Genomic DNA, 15,745 nt, shown 5'->3' with positions numbered 1-15,745 from the left:
ATCAGCTGATAAATGACAGCTACCATCTGCCATTACAGCTGATTATGACGTTGACGTTCGTTTTCTAAACAAGAAAGTCTTCAAAAACAAGTCGTAAAAACTACTTTTTAGGGAACTAATGAATTTATGGAAATTTTAAACCAGTTTAATACAGTGTGCAAGAACATGGCTTCCGCAGTTTCCAATAGCATCAAGGACCGACGTAATAGGGTAGGGTGTATCACTGGATACGTTATTATACGTTTCCCTTATTTGTTAAATTTGTAGGTTCTTTTGGGGCCTCTGCCAGATGATTTCCTCAGAATTAATATTTCGCCCCAAGAACAACAAGAGGCCGCTGACAGACAAACAGCTCTTGCTTTGCAACAACAATATACAGTTGGTGAGAGATTAAATACTTATTAAATTAATCAGACTCACTTGTAAATGGAAAATTTGTAGGTATGGGTCATGTTCCCAATCCGGCAGGTCGCTTAAGTATCACTATTGTCCAAGCAAAACTGGCCAAAAACTATGGAATGACTCGAATGGACCCTTATTGCAGAATTAGGGTGGGGCATAATATTTACGAGACCCCAACTGACTCTAATGGTGGAAAGAATCCTAGATGGAACAAGGTCATTTATTGGTATGCATAAAACTATCTCTTTTAAGCAAATTTTATGAGTTATATTTCAGCTTAATACCACAAGGAATAAACACAATGAATATAGAGATTTTTGATGAAAGATCTTTTACTATGGACGAACTGATTGCCTGGACCCAAATTTCTATTCCACAAAAAGTCCTCGCAGGAGAAACACATGAGGACTGGTATGCACTAAGTGGCAAACAAGGAGAAGGGGTCGAAGGCATGATTAATCTGGTTTTAAGTTATAACGTAAGTAAATTCAAGTGACTATAACAGCTCATATAAAAGCCAATTTTTTTTTTAGGCAAGTGGTTACCAACCAGCATCTTATCCAGTAATGATTGTACCAAGAGTAGACTCTACCGGAGTAAAACCTCTACAAGTCTACGCTGCTCCCCCACATGCCGGAGAGCCACAACCTTCTCCTCAAGCCAATCAGGCTGGTCTTGTCTTGGTAAGGCTATTAATTTATTTAAACCATATAATCACTTTATAAGAGATATTTTAGATTGAGGAAATGTTTCCGAACATAGACAAGGAAGTGGTTAAAACTGTATTTGAAGCCAACAGGGGCAACAAGGATAAAACTATACATTCCTTGTTGCAAATGTCTGGAGAAGACTGTGAATGAACTGGATTTAATCAATTTAATTGCAACTTCCATAAGTGATTTTATCAATTTATTAGCTGCTAATTTTTATTAATGATTATAACTGTAATTCTATATTATGAGACTTTAACTTAGAATAGGTAATTATATATGGTAAGCTTTTCCAAAATTTTGGTTTTATGTAAAGTATTTGTTAAGCCATATTAAGTATTAAACTGAAATAAAATATTTAATGATCTCTGACAACTTTTATTTATTGATTTTAAGGGCCTATATATAAAAAATAATACTATATTTAATTGGATACATGTATTGGTCAAACATTGACTGTTTTCTCAAGGTTTTAAATAAATAACAGTGATTTTTATCATAAATATTATTATAAAAAAAAAATAAATATAAATTATTTCAATACCCGAAGCATTTCACTCATACATTACTGCCCATTCACTAAATCCAATTTCTAAGTTCATATTCAAGCTTCCAATAAATAATGAATTAATATACATTAGCCTAAATATCTTTGGCTGGTTGGAAATGCTGATAGTAACTCCTAGTATAATCAATCATAAGATCTGCCTGACATTCAGGCAATTCACCGATTTGCCTCCCGGGGGATCCTCCGTATCTTGTAAATGGAGGCACCACAGTTTCTGGGGCTAAGATCGTGTTGTCTTCTATCACACAACAATCCTTCAGAACACATCTCCTACCCTAAAAGAAGGTTAAATAGGGACAATTTAAATGCCTATTATTCTAAGCAATAACTTACAATTACACAATTTTTACCGATATATACATAACTTCCTACTTGGGCTGCATTAATAAGGCTTCTCTCCCCAATAAAGACATGATCTCCAATGTTTAAAGGAAAGAATGCCACACTGAAAACCAAAATCATTTTCTGCAATACTTAAAAGAAACTTCAAAATGGATATACCCTTTGCTAAATTTTTTATGGGGAGGCCTTAAAACTGCTTCTTTGCTAATAATACAGTATCGACCACTCCTTACATTAGCCAGGTCACCTCGGATTATGGCCTGATTTTGGACAATCACTTTGCCTTGAAGAATTATATTTTGGGATCCACAGAGCACGGTCCAACGGCAAACTTTATTCCCCGAGGCCTAAAATTTGAAAATATTGAGACATTTCTGAATTCTATTCTTCAATTGGCACTTTTTAACCTTACCGTTTCTACATAGTCGCCTTTGTCGTAAAAAATATCACTAGGTTCCATGGTTGTAGAATATTTAAAGAAATTCAGAAGAAAAAGGGCCAAAGTTTCCTTTTATAATAGGAAAAATAAATAAATCATACATGGGTCAGCTGTTTTTGACAACTATGACAGGTGAGAGCAATGACAATAGAAACTGTCAATCTGCCAAGAAAGGAAGTAGCAAGTAGAAGTACCAAACTTGCCAATGTATTTAAACATTTTACGGATAAAACAACAAAAATCCTATAGGAAATTAAAAGAAATTTAGATATCTTTTATATTGAACCAACCCTGGTTTCCAGATCTAACAAACAGCAAAATCAATTGTCAAATGTCCAAACGTCAAAACTTCCGTCACTGTCAAATCTGTCACGAAATGTCATAACCTTTCCGCATCACATGATCAAAACTTTTGTTCCCGTGATCGTCGCACTAAAATTCAAAATAATTGCCGAATATTCATTAAATTTCATGAGGGAACATTCTTGATGCTATGGCTAAAAGGTAAAGTCTTTTCGCAATACAATTTAACCCTTTAATACGTCCTTTGCCAGTTATATAATGTAAATATAGCAAGGTCATAGCCAGTGTGTTACATAAAAATACCATGCACTAATAGGATAATGAGATAAACATTCTGTTTTGTTGTTGTTGTTGTTGTTATTAGGCTGAAGCAGGAGATCGTAAAAGAGGAGCTTCAAGAGAAGATTATCTTGAACACTATTAAGGAAATGGATAGTGAAGATGAGCATTGTACTGTGGACCAGATGGCCCCACAAACATTGTTGGAGGATGCTGATGGTGAAGTACAGTATACTTCTGAAGGTATGTTTCTATATTTCATATTTATTATATGTGTGTTTATAAGACATATATTGCATGGAAATTAAAGCAGCAATTTCTTTCAATTGTTATAATGATGAATTTGAACGGATAGTAAAATATGGTTTGAGGTACTGAATGTCTCAGTGTAACCTTGCCATATAATGCTAAAAACCCTTACACACCTTCTGAAACTTAATTGCCTCACCCACCGATACCCCTAATTCTTCTTCTGTACTTTATTCCAACATTTCTTACTTCAGGTCCGATAATAACATATAGGGTGCTACAGGTGGGAGGCACCTCAGATGACACGGGGGACAGTCAGGAATATTTAACAACCAGCAGTTCGGGGTTTGCAACTACAACGACAATACCCCAAGTGATATCTAGTTCAAATCTTAATGGTCAATTATATGTTTTGGGTAGTCCGGAACAGTACAATGCCAATAGTGTGGGGCGGCCTATAGCGCCCAGACCCCCTATTTTAGATACTTCAGTGGTGGTACAAGTGAAAAAGGTAAGAAACCTAAACTTATATTTATTTATTTTATTGGTTAAAAGCCAATTAGAGAGTAGGAATGAAATAAGTGAGTATATGTCACAGTTGGGTCTATCACCAAAGCCCTAGTGATGGATAATTGTTTATTTGCAGCATTTTGGCAAAGAGATCGAAATATTGACTTTCAAGAGCCAAAGAAATTTACTTATTTTTAATTGATATTTTCTAAAATTCCGTGAAAATGATAAATTTTATTAAGTCATTTGTTAAATAATCTATGGGATCTTTTAGGTTCCTTTGCTGTAGCTTGAGGGAACTTTTGACTGAAACAAATGTCAAATTAAATAAAAACTGATTGATTTGCTAGATCATAAATAAGTGTATTAAAGTCCTAGATATGCTTGCCTATTCCATAGTTTCCTTCATATCATCTGTAAATTTTACAAAGGAATATAGAACTGAGAATAAAGCAATAATTTAGTCCAGGCAGTCATTTCTCAACAGTTTTGTGCACTTTTAGGCAGATTTCTGGATCATTGCTACCCTCAAAGAAGCATTTAACGGCAACTGCCTGGAATAAAACAGCAATTTATTCCAGGCATCCTTCTTTGCCTTTAAAATGCGACTTAGCACAACTTCCTGGAATAAATAACTTATTAACATGATTTCTGGACATGACGTCTTAAAAAAACGAATTTTTATTTATTTGTATTAAACAATGGCAAGAGTAAGAAAACTATAAAACCACTGCAATTTTTTATAGCAGTGCAATTAGATTGGATATTATGGATAAAAAAACGTTGATTTTGCAAAATAATTTTTTACTGGGCACAGCTTTGGGGTGGGTGGGGGGGGTAAGGTTTTTGTTGATAAAAAGCAATGTTTTTGCAGAAAATATATATTCAATTTAATAACACTGTTTATTTAAATTTTATATATAAATATTTATTATAAAAGCAGCAATATTAGATTAGATAATATGGACGAAAAACAGTGATTTTTCAGAAGAATTTCATAAAATATTTGAAGTGTAGTAATCGAGTTTAAAAACTAGATATGTAAATCCCGTGTCAATTTTTTTAAATGCCGAAATTTTCTCCCTTTTTTTAAACAGAAGCGTATTTGATATACGTTTATTATACAGTTTAATAAATATACCTTGACCACATAGGGTTGATAAATGTACCAAAACCAAAAATTTACTAAAAAATCGTTGAATAAATATATATTTAACAATAATAATATATGAGGTGTTGCTTGGGAACCCTGTCCCTAAGAAAGTCGCCAAATACATCCAAAACAGCTTAGGATTCCAACACCCGAAGAAGTAGGTCTTGGGGCACTCTGTCGAATGCCTTGGCTAGATCCAAAAATACGATAAGACATTTTTTACCATTATCCAGACTATCTGTAACATTACTTAACACTTTAACATTCATTTAAATGTTACCTCCTACTACAGTGCTCAGACAGACTAGATTATTCTACCTTGAACAACATCATACACTGCATAGTGAAAACTGTGCAATGGATAGAATGATGATTAACTCAAATAGTGTCAGTATAGATTTGTTTCATTGTTCACTGCAACGAATTTAAAAATCTGCTTAAGGGCAATATAATTTTATATCTTGACTTTGCTTAAAGTGTGTCTTCTATTCTATTGTAGTTACTCTGTTTTTAAACCATTGTTGTCCTTATATTTTATTTGATTTTATTGATGTTATCTGTTTTTTATGCTAGATATTTAATGATAGTACTAATACTTCAAGTGCTTTATTGCAATATAAAATCTTATTTTATTGAATATTTTTTATACTATATTTCTTTTGTAAATTGGCTAATTACCATAATATACTGAATTGAATTGAATTGAACATGGGCTGCAAACTAATGCCTAGCCTAGTGGAGCTACTACTAATTGTATTTATTCCTATATTGTAATATTGATGTGTTAATCATAGCATTTTATATAGAAACAAATTTTTAAACTTATATATATATTATTAATAATTACAATAATATAATATGCCTATTTTACTAAGTAAAATGTTTTGTAATTGATTTAATATATTTTTTTAAAGGTATACGTTCTCAATTAGGTCACAATATTTTAAACCTATTTTTTACTAAGCACAATATGTAAACAATTTATTACTTAACATCTTTTAATAATTGTCGATAAGAAACACTGTACAAGTATAGTTGTTTTTTTTGTAAATAAAGACTCATTCAAATGATCATGGTGCGTCAACAAGAACTGCCTGGAAGAGAAAAATGAAATATTTCTTCCAGACAGTTAACGAGAAAACCAAAAATGAAATCCCTAGAAAAACTATAACATTTGAATGATTTAGAGAGACGAAAGAAGACGAGCGACCCACAACGAAGTCGAGAGACGACGCAGGGACAAAATCAACAATTGGATCGCGAAACTGGCGAAAATTCTACCGGAAAGTCCGCAGGACGTCAAGGGCAACGGCCAATACGACGGACATTCGAAAGGGGGCGTGTTGGCCAAAGCGTTCGAGTACATAATCGAACTTCAGGCGACGGAAACGCGATTGGGCAGCTGTTTGAAAGAAAACAAGAAACTCGCGAACGCGGTAGACCAATTGAGAAATAAAAATTTCGCCCTGGAAGCGGAAAATATGGAACTGAAAGAGCTGTTAAAGAAACACGGGGTGGACGTTGACGGTTCATAGCTTCTTTTTTAAATTTAAAATTAGGTATTAAGAATTGTTTGAAATGAGGATATAATTATTTATTCTCGTAATAATAATAGTAATAATTTTTTTACTAGGTATGCAAGTAATTAAGATTTATCTTATCTTGGAAACTGGTAAGTGCTTAATGGTCTAATAGAAGTTATTTATGTGCAATATAAGGTGTCTCAGTAGTTTTTTTTATACATTTTTGACACCCTGTATCAAACTTGGAATAATGGAAAAAGGAGAAAAGTACAGGGGTATTCAATTAGAATAATTCCTGTTGTTGAGATACAGTGGCCAGTTTCTAAGATTTAAGGCATATCACAACCTCTAGTAACTATTAGTAGGCATAATATGACTTATAAAGCATGGTGTATCCAAGTTTCTGTTTTAACAAACTCTCTTGCGAAGTGTGAAATTTCATAGTTTTGATACTGATTTGCCCTCTAATCCCATTGCAGAGACGTTTGTCGTTATTCTTGTTTCGAATAATTCCTTTTATATGTAAATTATTATTCTTTTTTTGCTTAAGGAACTTTTGTTATTTTTTTTTTAAAGATATTCTGTATTATAGTGCTGTTGTATTGATTAGTAAGGCACGAGTGTCTTAATTTATTATTTACAAATGTAAGACCAATTTATTACGATGTTAAATTACTATGTAATTTCTGTTAATAAAATATTTATAAAAAAGTCACTATTCAGTAGTTACATCGTATTATTTATTTGAAGAATTGTCTTTGTCTATCCGTACACATTCTTGGGAAATAATGTTAGAGTGAAAGAGAGACACAGGTAGTCCAATATAGTCCTGAAAAATATCCTATATTGCACTTTTCTGAATATTCCAAGCTCTAGGGTTTCAAAAAATTATATTGTTATCAGTGCTGCCAGGTCTACCGTTTTTACGGTATGAATGTTTATTATTACGGAGTGAATATTTATTAATATTAACATAATAATGTCAGTGATTCCAGTACCAGTGATACTAGTGCCAAAGTTGTAAAGAAAAGAAAATATTCCCAAGCTTAGAAGATTTCATGCGAAGAAGAAAGTAATTTTAAAGGCTGGCTTGAAAAAAGTAAAAAGGTATGATTCTTATAGAATTTTTTTAAATGTAAAAATAGCAAAGAATTTTATAGGGAGAATATTTTGCTTACTGTTCTGCATGTCACGTTGATATAGATAATAAATCAGGCAAAATACAACTAGAAAGGCATGCTGTTGGAAAAAAGCACTCAGATAACTGTAGAAGCAAAAAAACTGAGAGAAGCTTGACTAATTTTTTAGGACATGCATCTACGCATAATGCAGTAAAAGATGCAGCTATTAAGCTGTGTGCTTTTGTTGTTGAACAGTTTGAACACAATTTACCCATGCGCGTTATGGACCACATGCCGAATTTATTGCAGTCAATCTTTCCAGATTCCAACATAGCCAAGAACATAAAGTGTGCTTGTACTAAAACGACAAACATTATTAAACATGTACTAGGCCATTTTTCCAAAGAAAAACTTATTTCCATGTTAAAAATTAAGAAATTTAGTTTAATAATAATTGATGAGTCAACTGACCGTACTTGTACAAAACAGTTATGTCTAGTAGTTAGGGTGTTTTATGATAAAGCAATTCAAGATTCTTTCTTAAGTCTGTTAGAAGTCGAAAATGCAAATGCCGAGAGCTTCTTTAATCAAATTACAGATTTTTTAAATAAAAATAACATCGATTACAAACAAAATATGATCGGTTTTGCAGTTAACGGAGCTAATGTAATGATGGGACGTTACTATTTAGTTGCAGCGCGATTTTCGGAATCTATACCTAACCTATTTATTTTAAAATGTATATGTCATAGTTTCCATTTAGTTGCGTCCTATGCTTGTGCAAAAATTCCAAATTATGTTGAACAGTTAACAAGGGATATATATAACTATTTTAGTAATAGCCCAAAACGGGTATCTGAACTAAAACAGTTTCAGGAGTTCGCCCAACTAGTAAAAATCAATTAAAGTGCACTGGGGTGGCGCCCTCTCTGCGTAACGGGTTTTACTTACCAGCAATATTGCAGATTTTTGTGAGATTTCTATAATAATATAATATTAAAATTCACTTATTTTTTTATCATAAACAACAGCCATATCTCCCATCTTCTTACCATAAAAAGATCAATGACAAAATAAAATTGTTCTTGTTAAGATTATAAGCAATTAAAATGCACTTTCGGTAGAGCTCTCTCTGTAGCACAATCAGCACTTGACAGCAAGAAATCTTGTAATTTTACAGATTTCTGTAGGATGTGTACTGTGATAAAAGTTATCAGTGGGGTCAAGAAACTATTCAAGATATTTATCGTTATGTTTATAATAGTGTAGCGGATTTTGATCACTGCAATACATACATAAAGCATTCAGTTGGGGTCTACCAATTGGAAGCTAAAAATAATTAATAAAACATATATTAAGCATAAAACCTCCTCGTCTAAAAGTATTAAATTCTTCGGACATACGATCCAGTGAGCAAAAAACCATAATCTAAAATTACCTACGGTATCGGTTCAAAATACATTAATTTAATACACTTAGAAAGGGGAAAAACTCAAAAAAATGCTTGACATTAAATTGTTCACGTTTATCCTTTTAAACATTAATTTAGTGTTCACTTATGACATCTTGGTAGTGTTCGGACATCCGGGTCTAAGCCACTTTGAAGCCTTCGGCGGTTTCTTTGAAGGGTTGGCTCATAGGGGCCATAACCTCACCATTCTCAGTCATAATAAAGTTCAACAAAAATCCAAGAATATACGGGTAAGTCATATAAATAATGCCTAAATAATAATAATAACTAAATAATTATTTTTGTCTGAAGCATATATCACTAAAAAACAAAAAACCAATGGTCGACATAATGAGTGTGTCCACCGAAATGTCAACTGGCATCGCTCACTACAACAAGCAGCTGAAGTTACTGGAAGCACTTTCCAAGGTTTGTGAGGAGTTTATGGGAGAAAAGTCATTTCGGGATTTTCTTAAGGAGGAAAATCAGTACGATCTGGTTATCGGGGAGTTTTTCAATACGAATTGCTACTATGGGGTTGCAACCAAGTTTAACGTGCCTTTTATTGGTGAGTGACTAGGAAGTTTTTTTTTGTCACAACACATTTAATTTGGTGGTGTTTTGTTTTGCATGAGAATGGTATTTAACCCACTTTTAGGCCCCTCAGACTCATTAAGTCGTAGAGATTTTTAATAGAATGACTATTATGTGGTGGGTTAAGCTACGTAATAAAAATTATATTTCTAGCCGATTGATGACCATCTTTATCTGTAGTGGCCTTAGCTATGTAAAAAAAAATATTTTAATGCGATTGGGGATGTAAGTGAAGCATGAAATGCAGTAGAAACCAAAATGAAAATTATTGATTTTTCACTCATTTTTTGACGTCCTAAGCCTAAGTAACCTTGAGGATCGCATTGAAACGACCTTCCTCGTCTGTAGTGGCCTCAGCTACGTAAAAAAAAAATACATTTTAATGCGATTAGGGATGTAAGTGGAGCATGAAATGCGGTAGAAATTCAGAAAAAAATTATTTAAGTTTTTTGACACGGAAATCCATCTTAGACCTTGACGATCGCATTGAAATGACCTTCCTTGTCTATAGTGGCCTGAGCTACGTAAAAAAATACATTTCAATGCGACTAAGGCTGGACGTAAAGCATGAAATGAGATAAAAACTCAAAAAAAAAATTATTAACTTTCCACTCATTTTTTACCATGAAAATCCATCTTAGACCTAAGTAACCTTGACGATTGCATTGAAATGGCCTGCTTCGTCTATAGTGACCTTATCTACGTAAAAGAAAATATATTTCAATGCGACTAACGATGTTAGTGAAGCATGAAATGCGATAGAAGCTCAAAAAAAATTATTGACTTTTCCCCATTTTTTGACATGAAAATCCATCTTAGACCTAAGTAACCTTGACGATTGCATTGAAATGACCTTCCTCGTCTATAGTGGCCTCAGCTACGTAAAAAAAATCACATTTTAATGCGACTAGGGATGTACGTGAAGCATGAAATGCAGTAGAAACCAAAACGAAAATTATTGACTGTTCACTCATTTTTTGACGTCCTAAGCCTAAGTAACCTTGACGATTGCATTGAAATGACCTTCCTCGTCTCTAGTGACCTTATCTACGTAAAAGAAATTATATTTCAATGCGACTAACGATGTTAGTGAAGCATGAAATGCGATAGAAGCTCAAAAAAATTATTGACTTTTCACCTACTTTTTACCATGAAAATCCATCTCAGACCTAAGTAACCTTGAGGATCGCATTGAAATGACCTTCCTCGTCTATAGTGACCTTATCTATGTAAAAGAAAATATATTTCAATGCGATTAGGGATGTAAGTGGAGCATAAAATGCGGTAGAAATTCAGAAAAAAATTATTGAGTTTTCACCCATTTTTTGACACGGAAATCCATCTTAGACCTTGACGATCGCATTGAAATGACCTTCCTTATCTATAGTGGCCTGAGCTACGTAAAAAAATACATTTCAATGCGACTAAGGCTGGACGTAAAGCATGAAATGAGATAAAAACTCAAAAAAAAAATTATTAACTTTCCACCCATTTTTTATCATGAAAATCCATCTTAGACCTAAGTAACCTTGACGATTGCATTGAAATGACCTTCCTCGTCTGTAGTGGCCTTAGCTACGTAAAAAAAATACATTTTAATGCGATTAGGGATGTAAGTGAAGCATGAAATGCGATAGAAACTCAAAAAAAAATTATTGATTTTTCACTCATTTTTTGACGTACTAAACCTAAGTAACCTTGACGATTGCATTGAAATGACCTTCCTCGTCTATAGTGACCTTATCTACGTAAAAGAAAATATATTTCAATGCGACTAACGATGTTAGTGAAGCATGAAATGCGATAGAAGCTAAAAAAAATTATTGACTTTTCCCCATTTTTTGACATGAAAATCCATCTTAGACCTAAGTAACCTTGACGATTGCATTGAAATAACCTTCCTCGTCTGTAGTGGCCTTAGCTACGTAAAAAAAATACATTTTAATGCGATTAGGGATGTAAGTGAAGCATGAAATGCGATAGAAACTCAAAAAAAAATTATTGATTTTTCACTCATTTTTTGACGTACTAAACCTAAGTAACCTTGACGATTGCATTGAAATGACCTTCCTCGTCTATAGTGACCTTATCTACGTAAAAGAAATTATATTTCAATGCGACTAACGATGTTAGTGAAGCATGAAATGCGATAGAAGCTCAAAAAAAATTATTGACTTTTCACCCATTTTTTACCATGAAAATCCATCTCAGACCTAAGTAACCTTGACGATTGCATTGAAATGACCTTCCTCGTCTATAATGGCCTCAGTTACGTAAAAAAAATCACATTTTAATGCGACTAGGGATGTAAGTGAAGCATGAAATGCGGTAGAAACCAAACAAAAATTATCCAGTTTTCATTCATTTTCAGACTTAAAAAATCCTTCTTCTTGCCAAGTGTCACTGACGATCATAATGCGATTATGATCCTTGTCATCCTTGTTTGTCGGTAAAAGTGTTTTTATTCATGCGTTACTTGGTACCATCCCCATAAGAGGAGAAGGAAACTTTCCCAAGAAATTAAACTTAGAGTCATATAATATGCCGTCTTTAATAAAACACTGTACTTTAAAATTGTGAATAAAAAAACCTTAAATGGTGCCACCCCCATAAGACCCAATGCAATTCTTAGGGCTGTTACTACCATAGACATTCCACTTTACTTATTTTTTCCCGTAAAAACTGGAAAAATTCACAATTGATTACAAACGGCTTCAAGCGCATTTTAATCTGATCCAAACCGTATTTGAGCATGAAATCGGATAGAAACTTAAAAAATTCAATATTTTTTTAACCGTTGGACATTTTATATATTTTGCTCACTACATCGTTATCAATATCCAAAGACAATTTAATTAACTAGTTCTTCTTAACACTTAATGCGCCCTTATCAGTCAAAAGCGATTAATCCGATTTAAAAATACACATTACACGATATGATTACCCTTGTGTCATCGAAGAATTAAACCGAAAAAATCACATTTTAAATTAGTTTCTTGTCGAGATGAAGTGCTTATCGCTTTTAACGGTTCTCTGTTCCCTAATCGTGTTTTCCGAACCATTAAACATTTTGGTGCTGATGCCCTACAATGGTAAATCGCACTTCGACACCTTCAAGGAGTTTTTCGATAATTTAGGCCAAAAGGGCCACAATGTCACCATAGTGTCCTCCTCAAAACGAAACTATAAAAGTCCAAACGTGAAAACTGTCTGGTTAGGCAGTCAAGAGATTAAAAGTGTCATGACTATGGATTGGACGGGGGGTAAAAAAGCCTTTTATTCCGCCCCAATTGGTTTGTCAAATATCATGCAAACGGTTTGCCACGAGGGTCTGAACCATCCGAATTTCCAAACTTTTTTAAAAGAAAATCGTTCATTTGACGTTACAATTGCTGAAATGTTTAATACGGAGTGCTTCTTTGGAGTGGCTAATCTATTTAAGACTCCCGTCATTGGTAAGCGGTTAATTGGCAGGAATCTAAGCCACCCTGTATATTTTTTGATATTTATATATCATTTATAGGATTGAGTTCATGCACCCACTTGGCATGGCAAGCCGAGTGGTTCGGATTCCCATCAAATCCCGCTTACATCCAAACCGCATTTGGAGGCTTTAAGGTGCCCATGTCTTTTTTATCGAGGGTGGAAAACACTTTGGTGGATCATTATTCCAAACTTTGGTAAGTAAGTGACGCCTATTAGTTAGTGGAATTTATTTTATTTAATCGACAAAGGTACAAACTGGTCATGGAAAAGCAAGGAAACGAGTTGTCCAAGCGATATATTGGGTACGAGGCATTTGACCCTCATAACGCCAGTCTTCTACTGGTCAACACCCATTTCACTATAGATGGGGCGAAGCCTTTACCCCCGGCCATCGTGGAAGTGGGGGGGATTCACGTGCATAACCGGAAACCCAAAAAGCTACCCCTGGTAAGGATTTTTTTTGAACACTCTGAAGTTTCCAGTAGTAACCTCGTTAATATCCAGGATATTGAAAACTGGATAAACGGGGCAGAGGCGGGAGTGATCTACTTCAGTCTGGGATCGATGATTAAGAGTCAGAGTTTTCCAGAGAAGCAGCGAAAGGCTTTTGTAAATGCTTTCGCCAAGTTTCCCCAAAGGGTCGTCTGGAAATTAGACAATGACTCGATGGTGGATCAGCCTAAGAACGTCCTTCTAGGGAAATGGATGCCCCAGTTTGATATTCTTTGTGAGTAGCAACAACATAGTGCTTTCTACAAGGGAATAATCAATCTGTCACTTGTCACAATAATTGCTTATAAGAAAATGCACGGACTTAATAAATATACCTGGATTGCCGATTCAAGGATAAAGTAAATGACCACTACTAGGGGGCCGCCATTTTGCGTGATTGTGTCCTTTCGATGTTAGTCACTCTGACAAATTTTAGTTTAGTGCCAATTGTAGGGAAACAAAACAATTAAAGTCTTTGACCATTTTTTGGTATCGTGGCCATATGCATTAACAGTCCAGGTATGTTTATTAAGTTTGTGAAGAAAATGAAAATGTCATGGAAGTTCAGAAGCATCAGAATCAGAAACGAAAATCAAATTTTTACAGTCGCCCAAATAAGATCTGCACGCAATGTATTTTTTTTCCATATTTATGGATTAAATCTGACTTTATGCTTCTAAAATAAAATTAAGACAAAAACCATAATTACATATAGGCAAAAGATAGATAGTAGATTTAATTTTTTTTTTGCAGCAACAAAGATAAATGTTAAAAAATCACAGTAATTGTTACACCTCAATAAAAGATAATAAATTACACGATATGTCTCAGAGACACACGTATTTTCAGGGGATGAAGGGGTGTAAGCCACCCCCAAATAACTAAAAAAAAACGTAGTAGTTAGTAATAATTTTGTTACTGCCTTCAATAAAGACAAAGTTGAGGTTAAGTCACGGCAACACCGGAATGAACAAATTAACGCAATTAATTAACCCAAAATTACATTTCTAGGCAACCCGAACGTAAAACTGTTTATTTCTCATGGGGGTTTGCTTGGTACCATCGAGGCGGTCCACTGTGGGGTACCGATCGTAGTAATGCCCCAATTCGGGGATCAGAACCATAATGCGCATGCGTTAGAAGCCACCGGAGCGGGCGTTTTATTGCATCTACAAACCGCCACGGAAGAATCGATCATTGATGCCGTAAATAAGGCTTTGGATCCACGGTGAGTAGTTTTTCTGGTAAATCTGATGCGAAAATTGACGATCTTTTCTGTTTGTAGGACACAGAAGAATGCGAAATTATTATCGGAAAGGTTCGGGGACAGGCCGATGTCGCCCATGGACAGCGCCATCTACTGGGTGGAGTACGTGGCGAGGCACGGGGGGGCGCCACATATGCGATCTCCAGCCATCGATATGCCCTTTTATCAGTTATATTTGATCGACGTCTATGGATTCTTAGTTGCAATTGTTTTGGGGGTTAGTTATATAAATTATGTAATTTTTAGACTTATATGGAGAATAATGACAAAAAATGGGTTGAAATTAAAAACCTTGTAAGTCCTATATGTATATTATATACAGTATAGTGATAAGTGAGGTTATGTAACAAAATTTACTGTAACTAAGTATATGTGTAGCAGCATTCTTAAAGTAAATTAAATAATTAAGTAAATACGACCTGGTTTTTATTTTTAAATCCATCCTCAGGAGTTCCTCCATAATTGTGTGAAAATTACGAAAATATTTTCAGTGGTTATGCCCAAAAATAGATATAGTTGCTTCAACTTCGCTCCAAGGTTCAACTACAAGGAGACTTAAGATATGCGTTTCAAAAACTTCAAATTTGAGGCCTCTTGGACCTTGGCAAACAAAATTACCTCCAACTCAAAAAGTTTTTTAGCTACAAGAATTGTTCTGCTATGAAATTGTTTGGTACGAAGTTTCCTTTCTTTGGATTAAACCCTTTTAAGAATATTCCACTTAATATGTGAATTTCTTCCCAAGAGAAGTGAACATTAAATAAGAAATTTGGCAAAAAAAATGCCTTAACTAAACTGACCCTAACTATCCAAATCTTTAACCTAGAATCACTTTTTTACCCTCAAATCCATCCTCA

The 15,745-nt window shown here is 34.2% G+C and overlaps 4 protein-coding genes across 5 annotated transcripts; 3 read left to right on the top strand and 1 right to left on the bottom strand.

Moving 5' to 3' along the window:
- Nucleotides 1-42: 42 nt before the first annotated feature.
- LOC126749496 (toll-interacting protein-like) lies at nucleotides 43-1,478 on the top strand. Its single transcript, XM_050459193.1, has 6 exons — nucleotides 43-210; nucleotides 268-382; nucleotides 442-628; nucleotides 679-880; nucleotides 936-1,085; nucleotides 1,140-1,478. Exons 1-6 carry the CDS (start codon nucleotides 127-129, stop codon nucleotides 1,260-1,262), a joined length of 861 nt encoding a protein of 286 aa, XP_050315150.1. The 5' UTR covers nucleotides 43-126; the 3' UTR covers nucleotides 1,263-1,478.
- LOC126749497 (dynactin subunit 5-like) lies at nucleotides 1,478-2,573 on the bottom strand. The gene is made up of 4 exons (XM_050459194.1): nucleotides 2,435-2,573; nucleotides 2,182-2,369; nucleotides 2,014-2,125; nucleotides 1,478-1,955 (listed from the first exon to the last, which is right to left on the bottom strand). The coding sequence occupies exons 1-4, from the start codon at nucleotides 2,480-2,482 to the stop codon at nucleotides 1,755-1,757; spliced, it is 549 nt and encodes a 182-aa protein (XP_050315151.1). The 5' UTR covers nucleotides 2,483-2,573; the 3' UTR covers nucleotides 1,478-1,754.
- Nucleotides 2,574-2,832: 259 nt separating this feature from the next.
- On the top strand, nucleotides 2,833-7,203 carry LOC126749493 (upstream stimulatory factor 2-like). Its single transcript, XM_050459187.1, has 4 exons — nucleotides 2,833-2,965; nucleotides 3,129-3,286; nucleotides 3,547-3,803; nucleotides 6,143-7,203. Exons 1-4 carry the CDS (start codon nucleotides 2,955-2,957, stop codon nucleotides 6,488-6,490), a joined length of 774 nt encoding a protein of 257 aa, XP_050315144.1. The 5' UTR covers nucleotides 2,833-2,954; the 3' UTR covers nucleotides 6,491-7,203.
- A 1,825-nt stretch (nucleotides 7,204-9,028) lies between these two features.
- Nucleotides 9,029-15,303, top strand: LOC126749482 (UDP-glycosyltransferase UGT5-like). 2 transcript variants are annotated; one of them, XM_050459172.1, is made up of 7 exons: nucleotides 9,029-9,300; nucleotides 9,362-9,617; nucleotides 13,167-13,323; nucleotides 13,378-13,576; nucleotides 13,634-13,856; nucleotides 14,633-14,849; nucleotides 14,907-15,303. In XM_050459172.1, exons 1-7 carry the CDS (start codon nucleotides 9,100-9,102, stop codon nucleotides 15,184-15,186), a joined length of 1,533 nt encoding a protein of 510 aa, XP_050315129.1. In that variant the 5' UTR covers nucleotides 9,029-9,099; the 3' UTR covers nucleotides 15,187-15,303. The 2 variants fall into 2 exon arrangements, with proteins under 2 accessions (XP_050315129.1, XP_050315130.1); XM_050459173.1 differs by lacking the exons at nucleotides 9,029-9,300; nucleotides 9,362-9,617 and adding an exon at nucleotides 12,616-13,098.
- Nucleotides 15,304-15,745: the final 442 nt, after the last annotated feature.

The sequence above is a fragment of the Anthonomus grandis genome, unplaced genomic scaffold (genome assembly GCF_022605725.1).
Source record: "Anthonomus grandis grandis unplaced genomic scaffold, icAntGran1.3 ctg00000121.1___fragment_1, whole genome shotgun sequence".
Lineage (NCBI taxonomy): Eukaryota > Metazoa > Arthropoda > Insecta > Coleoptera > Curculionidae > Anthonomus > Anthonomus grandis.
Note: the sequence above shows the minus strand (reverse complement) of the source record. Positions and strands in the feature narration are given on the sequence as shown.

Excerpts from the sequence above, each read along its gene's own strand:
- LOC126749496 (XM_050459193.1), top strand. The coding sequence starts at position 127 with ATGGAAATTTTAAACCAGTTTAATACAGTGTGCAAGAACATGGCTTCC. Across the intron at positions 211-267 it reads TCAAGGACCGACGTAATAGG|GTTCTTTTGGGGCCTCTGCC; the intron begins GTAGGGTGTATC and ends TTAAATTTGTAG. Across the intron at positions 383-441 it reads GCAACAACAATATACAGTTG|GTATGGGTCATGTTCCCAAT; the intron begins GTGAGAGATTAA and ends GAAAATTTGTAG.
- LOC126749497 (XM_050459194.1), bottom strand. The coding sequence starts at position 2,482 with ATGGAACCTAGTGATATTTTTTACGACAAAGGCGACTATGTAGAAACG. Across the intron at positions 2,370-2,434 it reads AAGGCGACTATGTAGAAACG|GCCTCGGGGAATAAAGTTTG; the intron begins GTAAGGTTAAAA and ends TTCAAATTTTAG. Across the intron at positions 1,956-2,013 it reads TCGGTAAAAATTGTGTAATT|GGTAGGAGATGTGTTCTGAA; the intron begins GTAAGTTATTGC and ends ACCTTCTTTTAG.
- LOC126749493 (XM_050459187.1), top strand. Across the intron at positions 3,287-3,546 it reads AGTACAGTATACTTCTGAAG|GTCCGATAATAACATATAGG; the intron begins GTATGTTTCTAT and ends TTCTTACTTCAG. Across the intron at positions 3,804-6,142 it reads TGGTGGTACAAGTGAAAAAG|AGAGACGAAAGAAGACGAGC; the intron begins GTAAGAAACCTA and ends TGAATGATTTAG.
- LOC126749482 (XM_050459172.1), top strand. The coding sequence starts at position 9,100 with ATGCTTGACATTAAATTGTTCACGTTTATCCTTTTAAACATTAATTTA. Across the intron at positions 13,324-13,377 it reads GATCATTATTCCAAACTTTG|GTACAAACTGGTCATGGAAA; the intron begins GTAAGTAAGTGA and ends TAATCGACAAAG. Across the intron at positions 14,850-14,906 it reads AATAAGGCTTTGGATCCACG|GACACAGAAGAATGCGAAAT; the intron begins GTGAGTAGTTTT and ends TTCTGTTTGTAG.